General features: G+C 32.6%; 1 protein-coding gene across 1 annotated transcript in view; it reads left to right on the top strand.

Annotated features, from left to right (window-relative positions):
• LOC111635132 (cytochrome P450 CYP12A2-like) overlaps positions 1 to 15,971 on the top strand; it is a 29,729-nt gene extending 13,758 nt beyond the window's left edge. Inside the window, exons 2-9 of the mRNA XM_023379990.1 lie at positions 9,086 to 9,317; positions 11,277 to 11,464; positions 11,567 to 11,753; positions 12,703 to 12,859; positions 13,088 to 13,239; positions 13,306 to 13,384; positions 13,450 to 13,659; positions 14,670 to 15,971. Of these exons, the coding sequence (XP_023235758.1) occupies positions 9,109 to 9,317; positions 11,277 to 11,464; positions 11,567 to 11,753; positions 12,703 to 12,859; positions 13,088 to 13,239; positions 13,306 to 13,384; positions 13,450 to 13,659; positions 14,670 to 14,780 (1,293 nt within the window). The 5' untranslated portion in view covers positions 9,086 to 9,108 and the 3' untranslated portion in view covers positions 14,781 to 15,971. The remainder of the gene's footprint in view (positions 1 to 9,085; positions 9,318 to 11,276; positions 11,465 to 11,566; positions 11,754 to 12,702; positions 12,860 to 13,087; positions 13,240 to 13,305; positions 13,385 to 13,449; positions 13,660 to 14,669) is intronic.
• The last annotated feature ends 852 nt before the right edge of the window (positions 15,972 to 16,823 follow it).

The raw sequence follows: 16,823 nt of genomic DNA, 5'->3' as shown, positions 1-16,823 counted from the left end.
GTTCAGGAGTTTACCAACACTCATTATTCAAACAGAGCCGAGGCCAACAGGATCAATGATCTCTACAACGACACCCTTACCCGTCATTTCCGACAGGTGTTGAAGAAGAGAGAGAAACAGACCACCTTGGACATGTTTTTCAAGAAGCAAGCTGCCAAAAAACAAAGGATGAAACAAGAGGAGATGACCCTGCAAGCTCCGCTAGCCTCCCCTGAATCTGACTCCGATTAAAAAACAATAAAAAGAGACTTGCTGCAATGTGTAAAAAGTCTGTATCTGTATGAATGTGTAAAGAAAGTGTTCCTTCACCTCCTCCTCACAACATCTGACTACCCGGCATAATTGGTGACTGCTCCATTTTCATTTATTTTATGGTACAGTACGGTTATTTTATGCTGCGGAACGAATTATATGTTTTAACATGTATTTATATGGGAAAATGCATTTCGTATACGGACTTTTCACTTAACGGACGTGCACCTGGAACGCATTAAGTACGTTATACGAGGCACCACTGTATATACGAAAATATTTCAAAACGAAAAAATAACTTATTCAAACAGGGAAACATTCAAGTATTGTATAAGTAGTATGTAAAGGAGTAGTGGTTTGTATCTGCTGATTGCTGACGTTAGGGAATGGAAGGTAAATCTTTGATGTAAGATTGCACCTGTCGTTTCCCCACTCCACGCAAACATGTCTGAGATATTTGCGAATGTTTTAACTTCTGGCTTGTAGGGACGAGTACCTTCATTTCTGATGACTTTACTTTAGTTTTGGAAAGGGTTAGAAGGCAGTGGTATTTCCTTTAAGGAGATGAAAAGAAGTGAGAAGGTCATAGACGGAAGGAAAGGCATTGATGGCAGGGCCAAGGGGATGAAAATGTGAAAGAGAAGTTGGAAGAGGAAGGAGAGGACATGAACCTCATCAGATGCTTTTTTTAAACAGATACATAATACACATCATAAAAATACATAAAGTAAACAGATAAACATTACAATTGGATTATTTACAAGGATTACATATGATTGGGGCTGTACAGTTGGCATTCAGAGATAAGGAGGTACTGTACAGTACTAACGTCGGTAATTACATAGAGTCGGATGTAAACAGACCCGCGTAATCGACGAAGCATAGCACAATGCTGGACGTCCTTGCTTTGACAGCATGAGACAGCGATACATAGTGGTTATACAATTTACCAGTTACATAAAATTAGATGAGCGCAAAAAATGGACAAAGAGAGCAGCAGGGCTACAGGGATGTTACAAGTTCGCAGTAAGTATATTTCTGATGACTGGAGATAATGGGAATCAAAAAAGGGCAATTTGTGCTTATGTCAATTGCCCCATACATTATAACTTGTATTCCATTTACGACGCTTCCTTTAGAAATCCTTCAGGCAGCTTCCAATTTTCTTCTTACCGTAAATTGGAAGCTGCCTGTATTTAAATTAAATATAAAATATAATAAAGTTATAATATTCATTCAAAATGCAATAAAATTAATAAAATTAGATTATGTAATCTACAAGTTCAATTGGTTTCACTTGAATTTTTGTTTATATTATCATGTTTCTTAATTAATTTATAAATTTTATATTACGTATTAGCAATTTATTTAAATTAATTTTCATAAAACATAAATTAAAAAATTTTGCCATTATAAGTTCTAAAATTGGAATTTAAGTTTTTAAGAACATTTCTGGAATAAAATTTAGGGATTGAACAAGAGTTCAGAAAAGTGCTTTATAACAACAGTTCTTAAAGTTTTTATTGTAAAATTATATTCATGTACTAAAGTCCGTCCTTAACCGTCCTAAAAATCATGTGTAGGCTCAATTCACATGTGAACTGCAAAATACCACTTATTTCTTAGATAGACGTATATAGGAGAAAACGCGATTTTTGAGTACAGTATTTAGTGTAACTTACAAGTTGTTTTTGCTCAGAAAAAAAATCAGCATTGGCTACATCCCTTTATTAGTTCAATTTTAAGAGGAAGATTTTATTTCTTCACTATTTTCCTTTTCATTAAATATTTCAGAAAACAGCCTGAAAATGTTAATCCATGCGCTTGTTCCTTTTACGTCGGTCACAATACCCTTCTATTCAGGCCGGATGGCCGAGCGGAGAACAGGTTTAGCTACTGTTGTATGCGGACGTGTGATGGCCTCGCTCCCTGTTTCTAGTTCTGAAAGCATGGGTGACTCGCCCAGTACAACCCGTGCTTTATCGAATGAAGAAATAATGAAGTTACTAAACTTTCCGAATGATATAGACTGGCGGAAGGCCCTACTTTTTGTCGTCGATCCTGGAAACGGTCCTTACAATATTCAAGATTTTGTACCTGAATTCAGAGAAGTCATTGACGTAAAGGATATCATTCATTTTGGCGCATCTGTAGTGACCCATGTATTTACTATCGGGCTTAAAAATGAAGCTACAGCGGAAACTCTTCTGAATAAAGGAACCATTAATGTAAAAGGTAAGCCTTGTAATATAATAAATATAGCAAACCGGAAAATAATAGCCACAATACACTGGCTCCCTCCCGAACTATCCCACGAACTTGTGACGAAACATTTTATAAATTACGGGAGAATAGTAAAATGTGAATACGTTAAATGCAACGTCGAGGGATTAGAGCATATCCTTACAAACAAACGACGGATATGGATAGAACTAAAAAAGGATGTGAACTTAGAATCACTACCATACTTTATTAAAGTCAAAGGTATGTCGGGAGCGGTAATAATAGCCGGCCGTCCCCCGTTATGTTACCGATGTAAAAATAAGGGCCACCTAAGGAGGCAGTGTACTACGCCGAAATGTAAAAAATGCAACAAATTCGGCCATAACGACGATCAATGTTTGGGAGTCACTTTCGCTTCCAAGTTACAAAGTAAAACGGACTGGGCAGAAATTATGGACGACCTCGACAAAGAATGTTCTGGAAGTATCCAGAACAAAGGAAATAGCTCAACTATTGCCGCAGGCATTAACGAGCTTCAAATACCTCTAAACAAAGAGGTAAATGAAGCAGAAGTAAGCGCTGTTCAGAATCAGACAACAACAAGTATTGAAAAAGATGAAACAACAAACTCCCCGGCTGATCCTTACAATAATGAAAATTCGCCACCGCTCCTAATAGCTAAACGGAGGAAAAAAACAAAATTCCTTCCCAATATTAATATTCCTAGAAGTATGATACAGGCAAAAGACCAAGAAAATGACATACTCACCTTACAAAATAAATTCGACTGCCTTATGGAAACGAACGAAATGGAAACAACCTTAGAGAACGATAAATTAGAAGATAACAATAATGATAAGAACACAAAAGAACAGAGTATCAAAACAAACGAACCGGAAGTCATGATAATCCCGCCAGAATGAATAAGCTAAAAATTCTCTCAATAAACATCAACGGTCTAAACAACAAAAATAAACAACAAATCTTTATTCACAAACTTCTTACTAGTAAAATTGACGTTGCATTAACTCAGGAATCAATGCTTAGTGAAAATGAAAATTTTCATCAATTTGCCCGTAACATAAACAAATTTTATCAATGTATCTGGTCCCATGGTAACAGAGGCAACGCAGGAACGGCGATTCTAGTTAAACATGGCATCAATATCGTATACCGGACACACGACGACCACGGACGGTTGGCTCTTTGTGATATAGAATTTTCACAAGAAATGCTGAGAATCATCTCAGTGTACTGCCCATCAGGAGATCCGAAGGCAAGACGTGACTTTATCAATATCCTTGATTTTTATCTGGATTCCACTAACGAAGTCGTATTAGGCGGTGACTTCAACTTTGTCGAGAAAGATATAGACAGAATAGGAAACACCTGCAATAAAAGCGAAACTAAAATTTTCCAGACCCTGAAAGATCGGTTCGACTTAATTGACATTTGGCGTAAAATGAACCCCCATAAACGTGAATTCACATACCATCAGAATAAATCTCACTCCCGTTTGGATAGATTCTATATTTCTAGTCACCTCCAACAGATAACATCAGAATGCGAAATCATTCCGAATCACTTAACTAATCATAGCGATGTTATTTTAACACTCGACTTAACAAAGAGGAAATGCAAATCCAAACATAGAGTAAATACACCCTGGAAAATGAACGTAAATCTACTGAAAGAAGCCGACTTCCTAACTGAAGCAACCCAAGCGATATTTAACACCACGGGAGAAAACGACTGTGATTGGTGGAAAACTGTGAAAAGAAATATTAAAAATATCGCAGTTAAGATAAGTATAAATAAAGAAAAACAACGTCGTAAAGAATACGAAAACGGGATACGAGAGCTGAAACAGGCATACACAGACGAAATCCAATACCCTGGCAAGCATCAAACAGCCATTGCGGACGCAAAAGCCAAACTAAAGGTATATCACGAGAACCGTCTATATGGAGCATTTATCCGATCTCGTGCTGAGCATTGTGAACAGGAAACCCACCCGTCCAAGAAATTTTATCAAATGGAACGAAAGCATAATCAATATAAAACGATCAGTACAATAAAAAATGGGAATAATGAAATAATAACTGATGAGGAAGAAATAACAAAATTTATTCACCAATACTACTCAAAAATATTCGAAAGGAAAAGTTTTCACGAAGGAAAAGCACGAAACCTCATGTCTCGAATGCCAAAGCTTAACGATAAGCACAGTACCGAGCTAAATAGAAACATCATTTATGAAGAATGCAAAGCAGCGCTAAATAGCATGGGAAATAACAAATCACCAGGACCGGATGGGCTACCTGCTGAATTTTACAAACAATTTTTCCCTTTGATAGGGCAACGATACGTCAACATGATCAACAACTCTATAAAAACCAACAAACTGATAAATGGCTTCAATCACGGAATAATCACCCTTATTCCTAAAACCGACAAAAAAGAAGAGTTAACGAAAATCACAAACTGGAGACCCATCTCACTGCTCAACACCGATTACAAAATCCTCACTAAAGTCCTAGTCACTAGACTTCAAACCTGCGTCCCCTCGATCATAGACGAGTACCAAACCTGTGGCATAAAAAACCGTTCCATCCACTCTAACATCTTCCTCTCTCAATCCATCTACGAATTAGCCAGCCAATGTCACGATACATGCGGCCTTCTACAAATAGACCTCCATAAAGCCTTTGATAATATCGGGCACGATTACCTTTGGTCGGTCCTAAACCACATTAACATTGGAGAAAACTGTTTCAAATGGATAAGTTTGTTACGAAAACGCCACCAGCCAAATAATAGTAAACAGAAAACTTACAGACAAATGTAACCTGTACAGTTCTGTACGCCAGGGCTGCCCATTATCCATGCTTCTTTTTATTATTTGCATGGAACCTCTTTTCCGCCACATTACAGCTGACAGCAACATCAAAGGATACCGCCTTCAAAACAATCTTGACAGCGAGATCAAATACACTGCTTATGCGGACGACATAACGTTGTTCCTCACTGACATAAACAGTATTAAGATGGTGAGTTTAGTTTTCGAGAAATTTAAAGATATCTCTGGTACGGGAATGAACCCACAAAAATGCAAAGGACTCTGGATTGGAGCCTGGGAAAACCTCCCATCAAACTACTTAGGATTTAACTGGTCCAAGACCAACATCAAAAGTTTGGGNAAAAAAAAAAAAAAAAAAAAAAAAAAAAAAAAAAAAAAAAAAAAAAAAAAAAAAAAAAAAAAAAAAAAAAAAAAAAAAAAAAAAAAAAAAAAAAAAAAAAAAAAAAAAAAAAAAAAAAAAAAAAAAAAAAAAAAAAAAAAAAAAAAAAAAAAAAAAAAAAAAAAAAAAAAAAAAAAAAAAAAAAAAAAAAAAAAAAAAAAAAAAAAAAAAAAAAAAAAAAAAAAAAAAAAAAAAAAAAAAAAAAAAAAAAAAAAAAAAAAAAAAAAAAAAAAAAAAAAAAAAAAAAAAAAAAAAAAAAAAAAAAAAAAAAAAAAAAAAAAAAAAAAAAAAAAAAAAAAAAAAAAAAAAAAAAAAAAAAAAAAAAAAAAAAAAAAAAAAAAAAAAAAAAAAAAAAAAAAAAAAAAAAAAAAAAAAAAAAAAAAAAAAAAAAAAAAAAAAAAAAAAAAAAAAAAAAAAAAAAAAAAAAAAAAAAAAAAAAAAAAAAAAAAAAAAAAAAAAAAAAAAAAAAAAAAAAAAAAAAAAAAAAAAAAAAAAAAAAAAAAAAAAAAAAAAAAAAAAAAAAAAAAAAAAAAAAAAAAAAAAAAAAAAAAAAAAAAAAAAAAAAAAAAAAAAAAAAAAAAAAAAAAAAAAAAAAAAAAAAAAAAAAAAAAAAAAAAAAAAAAAAAAAAAAAAAAAAAAAAAAAAAAAAAAAAAAAAAAAAAAAAAAAAAAAAAAAAAAAAAAAAAAAAAAAAAAAAAAAAAAAAAAAAAAAAAAAAAAAAAAAAAAAAAAAAAAAAAAAAAAAAAAAAAAAAAAAAAAAAAAAAAAAAAAAAAAAAAAAAAAAAAAAAAAAAAAAAAAAAAAAAAAAAAAAAAAAAAAAAAAAAAAAAAAAAAAAAAAAAAAAAAAAAAAAAAAAAAAAAAAAAAAAAAAAAAAAAAAAAAAAAAAAAAAAAAAAAAAAAAAAAAAAAAAAAAAAAAAAAAAAAAAAAAAAAAAAAAAAAAAAAAAAAAAAAAAAAAAAAAAAAAAAAAAAAAAAAAAAAAAAAAAAAAAAAAAAAAAAAAAAAAAAAAAAAAAAAAAAAAAAAAAAAAAAAAAAAAAAAAAAAAAAAAAAAAAAAAAAAAAAAAAAAAAAAAAAAAAAAAAAAAAAAAAAAAAAAAAAAAAAAAAAAAAAAAAAAAAAAAAAAAAAAAAAAAAAAAAAAAAAAAAAAAAAAAAAAAAAAAAAAAAAAAAAAAAAAAAAAAAAAAAAAAAAAAAAAAAAAAAAAAAAAAAAAAAAAAAAAAAAAAAAAAAAAAAAAAAAAAAAAAAAAAAAAAAAAAAAAAAAAAAAAAAAAAAAAAAAAAAAAAAAAAAAAAAAAAAAAAAAAAAAAAAAAAAAAAAAAAAAAAAAAAAAAAATGCCGGATGGCCGAGCGGTCAAGGTGGCAGCACACCGCTCTGGAGGGGCCCCGGAATCGAATCCGGACGGGTCAAAGAATCCCCAGGAATTTTTCGGGGGTGGTCCGTTCGGATATGTCGGGCCCCGTCCCTCACCATCCGATCGCCCTATTGTGGGCCTGGCCGAACCCATAATGGGCCTGCTTTAAGAGGCCCTTTTAGTGCCCACAGGGCGGAAAGAGTTAAAATTAAAAAAAAATAAAAATACCCTTCTATTGCAACATTCCAGATTTCAGGGGCCTTCCTAACTTTATGACTAAAAAGTTCTAAAGCGATTTCTTCTGGAGAAGTAGCACCCTTCGTGTTAAAAACAACAGAAAACGACGGATGTGTGCACTATATGATTGAGGACAACGCACCGTCCCATTTTCGTGGAAAAAAATGGACGTTATCGTACTCTAATTACGCCATATGTAGGCCTACCTGTGCAGTGCTACATTTAAATTAATGCCCTGCTTTGTCGCTTGGTAATTTGCAGTAATTCACTTTAGGCAAAAATATCTGTTAGCCTGTATCGAGCCATACATAGACATTTTGCAATAATTTCTCCCAAATTATTCAAAATTGCACAAAACACTCATTGCAACATTTTAACAATGTTTTATAGCTGCGATATCACCCGGGAAACTTTCTACGGGAAACTGACCACTATCAGGTGTTAAATAGGTAAAGTAAACGTGAAAAACTCACGCAGCCATCGCGAGTTCCGCCCACCAACGGGCGGCGCATGTTCAGTAGTTTTATATAATCGTCCACTGGTACAGTACGCCTGACCCCAAGGGACAAATATGCCATCATAAACACAGCAATGAAAGAAAACAAGTCAATTCGAAGAACTTAAGTGAAGATAGGTTCATCGGGTTCTCGTCTTGTCCGTAAACGTCGATTTTAAAAATACAGTCTGCCATGACACTGATTCCGAAACCTAAGTTAGCTCGCCTCGAATATGTCTAACAGCATTTCTCAGTACATTCAAACGAAAAGTATTAGTATTACTGTATTATTTACTTATTTATTATTTTTTGGATGAATAAAAGTTCAACCTGGAGGTCGTAACGAGGTCATATGGGGGCGAGTTGACATAAGGCAACTTGCCCCCATTTAGTAAATAGGGGCATGTTTCCCAAAGAAGTTCTCCCCGGGGGTGCTCCCTTGGCAGATCTCCCACATATTGTGTTGCCTTATCTCATTACATCCTACATCGAACTATATATATATATAAAAATGGACATGTATGTCCCTATATTTCACTTTTTCGCAAAAACTACACACCGCACATGAATGGTGTTTGTATGTGGTGGTAGCCCCAAGTCTCTATTCGTGCATAGGGGGTTGCGTCTCGATAGCTATAAGGGTGCGGGAGATATGAGGATGAAAGTGGTTGAAAGTGGCTTTCTATTTCGAATGTTTTGTTCGATTTTTTCGAATTTGTTCAAATTAAATTCAAACATAAAATTCGAATATTGGTTCGATTATAGAACGATTGTAAACGTTCCAGAAACGTTGAAAATAGTTCGTTTGACTTGACGTGAACAGGAGGCGTTCAGAAATAGAATCGGGACCAGGTCTCTAATTAGTCTGGAAACGGAGGGCCTAATTCTTGCATTCTGAGAAAACGGGTAAGATTGGCTATACAGTAATGTAATTATGTTAATCTTCACTATCGTTACTTTTTAAAAACCCAGCGAAGCGGGTCCTTGCAGCTAGTTGAAATATAAAATTACAAAAATTGAAATAATATTAGATTCTTCAAATAATTGGATTTACGTAAATTTATGCATATTATTCTTAATGAAATAGTTTATCGAATTAAACTTATTAAAGGAATCTAACTCTTCTCTCTATAAGCATTATTAAATAGTAGAAATCTAATAATAGATAATTCTAAATTTATAAAGACGTAACCATAGCAATCGAAAAACTTAATATGAACAATTATATAGACTAACGAAGTAAATGTTAATTGATTACTTACTAATTGTGTTTATACATTATAGGGCCATATTCATTTGAGAAAATAATGGATGCTTTCCAGGATCTATGGAAAAAGTATGGATCTATAGTACGACTAGACTTGGGAACACCTTTAATTGTTTTATTCGATCCGAACGACATACAGGAACTATATATAAGAAACGGATCTTTTCCTCATAGGCCAGTTTTTGAAGCATTAAAGTATTACAGAACATCTAAACCTCACATGTATAAATCTAGCGGTATTGTGGTAGAGTTAGTATTATATATCTTTTATTACTCTAAACTTAATTATTATTAATTTTTATAGAGCTTACAATATTCAAATAACGTTCATAATGCTTAAGGATAATCGATTTCTTTCCGTACAAATGACTTATCTAATTTGATTTCGCTCGGGTCAAAATAGTATGCTCACAATACTATCTTGACTCTTGATAGTCGGAGCCACCCAAATGGTGACTGCTCCGGGGCAAAACATATATTGGAACCCTACAGCAAATTATTGCCGTTTTTTCGTTATACAAGAGCATGCTCTTATAGAACAAAGTCAAAAAGAATTATAGAGTGTGGAAAATCGGCACTAATTATTTCACATTCACACATATTCCACAAAGTACCTAAAAAACTATTTTTAAAATCTTTTATAATATCGGAAGATTTATTTTGGCTTTGTATCTTTAATAATGGTTATCAAGATGTCACTGAATAATTATTATATGTTGATGAATATTATTATATTTGAATGACTATTATTATATTTACATCGACACAGCAGTGCAGTGCTAAAACAAGCTGGCACAGGACGTGTTTCAAAACATCAAAAATAAGCAATTTTCACAGATAAGAGCATATTCTTATAAGCACAGAAATATGGCATATTAAAAGAAATGAAAAGAAATAAATTATGTATGGGCCCCACTTTCCCGGTTCTCAGGGCAATTTCCTCCTTTTGTGCTGTCTTCTGCGCTTTCGTATTGATAGTAACCATTTATAACCTCCTCAGCGATTTCACGTTGATTGAGGACCAGCACCATCAAAGTAATTAAATTCTTTCATCCTTACTCAACGCATGCTTTGCCTGTAAAAGAATAATCAAGGGTCAGCATAACCCATGGTTCCAGCCTTATGGGACACCCTATATATATATATTTTTTTTTTTATATATATATATATACATACACATTTTTTCCAACTTTAATCGAACATATTTCCAATAAATATATAGGGGAGATCGGGGCAAGATCGGCATGTTAAGCTTTACTTACATTTTGTGTAATAAATACTGCTGTAAACTGAAAAAAAAGCTTTGCATATTGTCTATTGGAATGTTACCTTACTATAGAACTGGTTAAAATCAGTTTGGAAATAAAAATAATTAAAATAATTACAACTTTACAAGAAGAGAGAAATTGACGAAGTTGCCCCGGGTATAGGGGCAAGATCGGCAACTTCTCTCTTTTTGTAAAGTTGTAATTATTTTAATTATTTTTATTAAAGTTGCCCCTGGTATAGGGGCAACAGTAATGGGGCAAGATAGGCACGTATATAAAATTATGTTATTAACAATGTATAAGTTGGAATTCACTATTAAAACAAAGAAATACAAATCCAACACCCATTTAATATTATTACAACGAAATGCAAGTTCAAAGACATATATACATGAATAACAAATGCAAACATGTTTTCATTTATCATCTGTTTGATTTTTATCCTTTGCTTCTAATGTGGCTTTATGTTGCCGATCTTACCCCGCTAGTCATGATTTCGAAACATTAAGTACAACCCTGAGAACAGAATGCCAAGCCACGATCTGGCCACGTGAATAAGTTGAAGTTACATCCTTCTAACAGGAAAAGTAACTTTCGTTATCATGGAATTATAACAAAACCTGCCAATTCAATATAAATGGAAAAAAAATATTATATGGAATTGAACGAAAATGAAAATTTGCTTGATAATTCAACTACGCTTGTTGGAGAACAATAAAAACACTACACTCAACAAGCCATCAATAAAACTCAACTGCCTAACCTATAACTAAAGTCTCCTTTTAATTTGTTTTTTAAAAAAAGTGCTTGACAAACTTGCCCCGCATGCCGAAGTTGCCCCGATCTCCCCTAATAATTTTCCAAATAAAAAAAACCTTAAATATGTAGTTGAAAATGTAAAATTCTCTTATTGCATTGTTCTTTATTCAATAATTTTCAGAAATGGAGAAGAATGGTGGAGATTACGTCGTCAAGTCAATTGGATGCTTCTTTCTGAAGTAGTCCAATTTACTTTTCCAAAAACCGTGAATTTGGCCGATGATTTTGTAAAAAGGGTGAGATTAATTCGTGACGATAAAAATGAAATTGGAAACTTTTTGAAGGAAATCTACAGATTCACTCTCGAAGGTTATAATTTAATTTAATTTAAGTATTTATAATTTAAATATGTTTAATTATTTGAGAAAAATGTTTCAATTCAATATTATTTTGTTCATTTTATTCTAATAGCATCTGCCCTAGTATGCTTTGGTAAACGTTTTAGTAATTTCGACGAAAAGGCAGAAGATGATATACTAACTGCAACTGAAGACATATTTGAAAGCATGGGTAAGACATTATTGGAACCACCATTGTGGAAATTAATCAAAACGCCAATTTATAGGAAACTGGAGGAGTCGCAAGATTTATTCTATAGGTAACTGTTAAAGTTGTTAAAGTAAGATTTGGAAAGATGTAATGAGGTAACGCAATACATGAGCGATCTACCAAAGGCTGGGTGCCTCCCGGGGAGGAATGCATGAAAAATTGGCCCCTATTTAGGCGAAGAATAACCAGAAAACTCCAAGTAGACAACCATGAGGCACGAACTCGCGAACGATTACCGATGTTCAATGATTTTATCTACTCAGTCACTGGTGGGCACTTTTGAAATTTAACTAATGTTTATATATTACATGTAATAAACAGATGGGTCGGCCGAATGATCGCAAAGTATGATTTCAGATTCTGGCTTAACAAATAGTAACGCGTTTTTGTCTAGATTTCCTTCTGTAGGAACCATGAATTTTCTTGCTTTACAAGAATTACATTCCGTTTCTGGTTGGCAGTGGGACACTTTCATAAACATTTGAGCTGGCTTAAACTCTCTTCAGCTTTTAGCGATTCTGTTGTGTATGCTCTGAATCTAATTTGTAAGTGTGCTTGGTTAAACGTGTTCATCTGATTTCTCCTTTTTCTGAAATCTGATGATGTCTGCCAGCTTTCTATTTGAGCTAAAATCTTCGCAGAGACCAGACTTCTGAAATAGTTTCATACGTGAGCGATCAATGGTTAATTTTGTTTGATGGAAACAGTAATGCAATAAATAGGCAATCTACACGAGGGGATGCCTCCCGGGATGACTTTTCTATGAGAACTGGTTATTATATAGGTGTTAGACACGTGAAGTAAACCCGGCAAACTCCGCGTGCCCAGCCCGTTGGTGAAGCATGAATTTTACAATCTTTTCTTTCATTCTTTTCAACGAATTCACTTTTGCATGATAAACTATAAATTTAATTTCTAGCAGTAAAATGATAATGCTTTGTATAATAAAATATCTATGTTATCAATGTAGTTATAATTTGTTTCTTAACAAATTTCAGAACTTCCAAACAGATAGTTGAAACTTTTAAAACGACGATAAATCAATCAACAGAAAAGCATTGTTTCTTACTAAATAAATTGATAAATAATCAAAATCTCGACAATGCAGATGTTATTCTATTACTGATGGAGATATTTTCAGCTGGGGTAGATGCTGTAAGTAATAGCAAATATTTATGATTGATGCGTAGAAAACTATTCTTCAATTATTACAAGATACAATCAAATCTCCAATAACGGCCACTTTTCCACGAACTTTCGAACAAAAAATGCATACAAAGTAACCTCCAAACAACAGTTAATTTTTATGATTCCATCAGTAGCCGTTATTAGAGATTCGACTATAATATTTACCTGATATTGAATGCAATATCTTGTTTGCAGACAGGTATCACTCTGGCTTATCTTTTGTATAACTTAGCAAAGAATCCAGATAAACAAGATATTCTATACGAAGAAATAAAAAATTTCGATGATTCTCCAAACGAATTACAGAAATATATTTATTTAAAAGCTTGCATTAAGGAAAGTATGAGGTATGTGACAATTGTTATTCTTTTTTCATAATTAAAAATATAATTAAATATGTTTTTTGAATATAGACTACTTCCAACGACTGGTGGCACCGCAAGAATCTTAACAGATGATCTTATTTTAAGAGGTTATCGTGTACCACGAGGAGTAAGCAACGGTTTTCTAATTTTATTTCATTTTATCATACACGGAATCACACTATTTTCTTACAGACTACATGCTTTGGAATGCATCCATTAATTGGAAAGAGCTCTGAATACTTCTTGAAAGCATCAGATTTTGTTCCAGAAAGATGGATTCGAGAAAATGGAATGCTGGAAGAAAAAATCCACCCATATGCTATTCTTCCTTTTGGACATGGACGAAGGCGATGTGTGGGGCAAAGAATCGCAGAACAAGAAATGCAAATTTTCATTACTAAAGTAAGAGAATTAAAGTTTGAAATCTATTATTCAAATATAAATATACTGTATGTATGTATTACAGGATATTATATAAGTCTGGATCTTTGTTTATTTCTTACAGGTAAATATGACGCTGTGTAAAGAGAACGAATTCAAGTTATTTTTGATGGTGAGACCAACAATCAGAAGTGCTGAGGAGTTTAACAGACTGCATCTAGATCGCAGTATATGATTAGTGGAAACTGAATACAATTTGTTAAACTGTTTGGCTACTTCACACCGACTGTGAGTCTTCATCATCAAAAATAACTTGAATTCGTCCTTCTTTCTCAACGCCTTATCTGTAAAATAATAAACCAAGATCAGTCAGTGTTAAGTGTTCTATAGTTCCAGACTTATGGAACATACTGTATATTCTACGTATAGGATCCGTTTAAGTATTATATCAACAAAATAGTGCCCTGTATTCATTCCCCCTAATATATCAGTAGGCCAGAAATTTAAACCATTTGTAAGGTCGCCGACTTTAGGAGGCAATACGTTAATTGCGCGGCATGAAAACCTAGGGTCAAGTCGTACGTGGGTGGTGGCGGCAGGAGACAAAGATAACAAGTGTCTTACACGAAAACCTTTTATTTTGACATAAGGTTAACTTACATAACAGTAATGACACAGAAAATTCGATCTAGATCTTTCCGCTGGGGAGCTCCCGATGTCGGTGGATGGGTGAAGGCTGGGGTGGCGTATCTCGGGTCCTTGAGAGATGAGTGTCCGTTGTACAGGAGGTGACTCTGACGGGCGATGCTGCGGATGGACGGAGATCTTGGCCCACTGGTGGAAATACTGGTCCAGAGGAGAACTGCGGAGAATAGGCCTACTACTTAATTTTTAGAAACTCTTTTTGAATTTCTTGAAATCGCCACTCTTCTCAATTCTTCAATCTCTACTTTCTCGCAAAAAATATTCCGTTATGTTTAACGGTAAAATTTCTAGTATATATATGTGTTATTAATTTAATAAATTTTCAGATGTTGAAGAATTTCCGTGTGCAGTTTCCAAATGAAGATATAAATTGCGTAATGAGATTGCAACTTGTTCCCGATCGACCATTATTATTTCGATTTATTGATCGATCGTAATCAATAAAGATTTTTTAAAGCACAGCATTAATTTTAATTTTGGATATATGAGTACTAAGGTTTGGCTCTATAGAGGACTTATCACACTATTGACGTTTGTCAGAGTAATCAAACAGTAACAGGTGAACAGAGTTTTATTATAACTACCGTATGCATTTCGGGCAGTCTTATTATCTGTGCTCGTTACACTTTGGTGGGTTTACAGGACTAAAATACAAACGGTATTACGTTACAAAACAATGATTAATGATTAAAATAGTTTAAAAGTACAATTTATACATACTTAAATGGTACATTATATTTGTTGCCAAAATGTGGATATCTTTATTATTGGTTTTTACAGACGTTTTTTATTTACATTACAAATAGTAACAGAGATTATATACGTTGTTTAATGAATTCATTTGTATTCATTGTGAAAAAAATGAATACAAAGTTATAGGCCTAAGCAAGGTTTAGTTACAAATGTAAAAATTGTTTAATTTTTAAAAAAGGTATACACGTATGTAAACCTTACACACGTTAAACGGTATAAATACATTTACAGTCTATCAGCTCGTAATACCGCTTGTATTTTAGTCCTGTAAAGTGTAAACCCACCAAATTGTAACGAGCACAGATGATAGACTATCCGAAATGCGTACCGTAGTTATAATAAAACTCTGTTCACCTGTTACTGTTTGATTACTCTGACAAACATTAATAGTGTGATAAGTCTCCCATAGAGCCAAATCTTAACACTGGTGAAAAATCGAGTGTAAAATCTCTCGCCCAAATTATTCTTATCACGTGACCTACTTACGTTTCTCTTGGATTGCAGTGGGGTCCTGCTTTAGTACTCATATATCCAAAATCGTAATACTGTATAAGGACAAAAAGCAAAACACCAATAAATTTTAATATTCAAATATTAATTTTTTTTATTAGATTATTGTATCAATATATTTGTAGCTATCAATTTCGATTTTCTGAATTGCCTAATTATCATGTATCTGAAATCTATTTAATAAATTAAATTAAATTAAAAATTAAATAATGAGTAGTTGATTCATACTTTTTCCAAACAATTATAATTAATTCATCATATACTGTATTTACTTGAATTTCGGTCTGGTGGGAGATATAGAGATTAGGGGAGACCGGGGCTAGTTGTCACAGTTTTTAGTCATTACTAGTTTTAGGGTCTATAATATCAATTTATTTAGGTTTAAGTGAAAATGCATACGCCTACATATTTTTTGATTTGGTTTATAATAAACTAGCTGTTACCCGCGACTTCACCCACAATGATTTTGCAAGCAAACCCCATTTATATTCATTATTTCAACAATCATAGTAATTGTTATATAACACCTACCGCTGAGAATAATGAGAATTGCCGAGAATCAAACGAACTATTTTCAATTTAATCAATTTTCTGGAACATTTACAATCGTTCTATAATTGAACCAATATGCAATAACAAATTCGAATTTAAAACGGTTCGAACATTTTAAAAATCGAAATAGATAAAAATATTTATAACAATGTCTGAAATGTTATTAATTTAATACACCTAAGTACTCGATGAAGACTAAATCCTCCCCCTCTCCCCCGAGGGGGAATTTCGAAAAATCCCTTCTTAGTGTGCCTTTTCATGACGTACCCTAACTATGTACCAAATTTCACCTCTTTAGGTTCAGCGGTTTGCTCTGGGCGATGATGAATCAATCATTCAGTCAGTCAAGACAAGCAATTATATATATATAGATATATGAACATTCAATAATTTTTGTCATAGTTATTAATTATTTTAGAAACTGTGTTCCCTGTCTAGATGTATGTGACAACATACCCGGGAGTATATGACAATACTCCCGGGGTATGTGACAATATACCCCTTACTCTTATGTGACAACATACCCCTAGACAGGGTATGTTGTCACAGAGTAAGGGTATATTGTCACAGGATATATGTAGTCTAAGTTCTCCTATTTCCTAAGTTTATTTTGGTTATGTTAAATTATGCGTAATACGACATTTACTCATGCCAATTCTATAAAG

Source organism: Centruroides sculpturatus, unplaced genomic scaffold (assembly GCF_000671375.1).
Source record: "Centruroides sculpturatus isolate CEXI.00-Female unplaced genomic scaffold, Cexi_2.0 scaffold688, whole genome shotgun sequence".
Lineage (NCBI taxonomy): Eukaryota > Metazoa > Arthropoda > Arachnida > Scorpiones > Buthidae > Centruroides > Centruroides sculpturatus.
The sequence above is the reverse complement of the archived record's forward strand: the minus strand, read 5'-3'. Positions and strand labels throughout refer to the sequence as shown.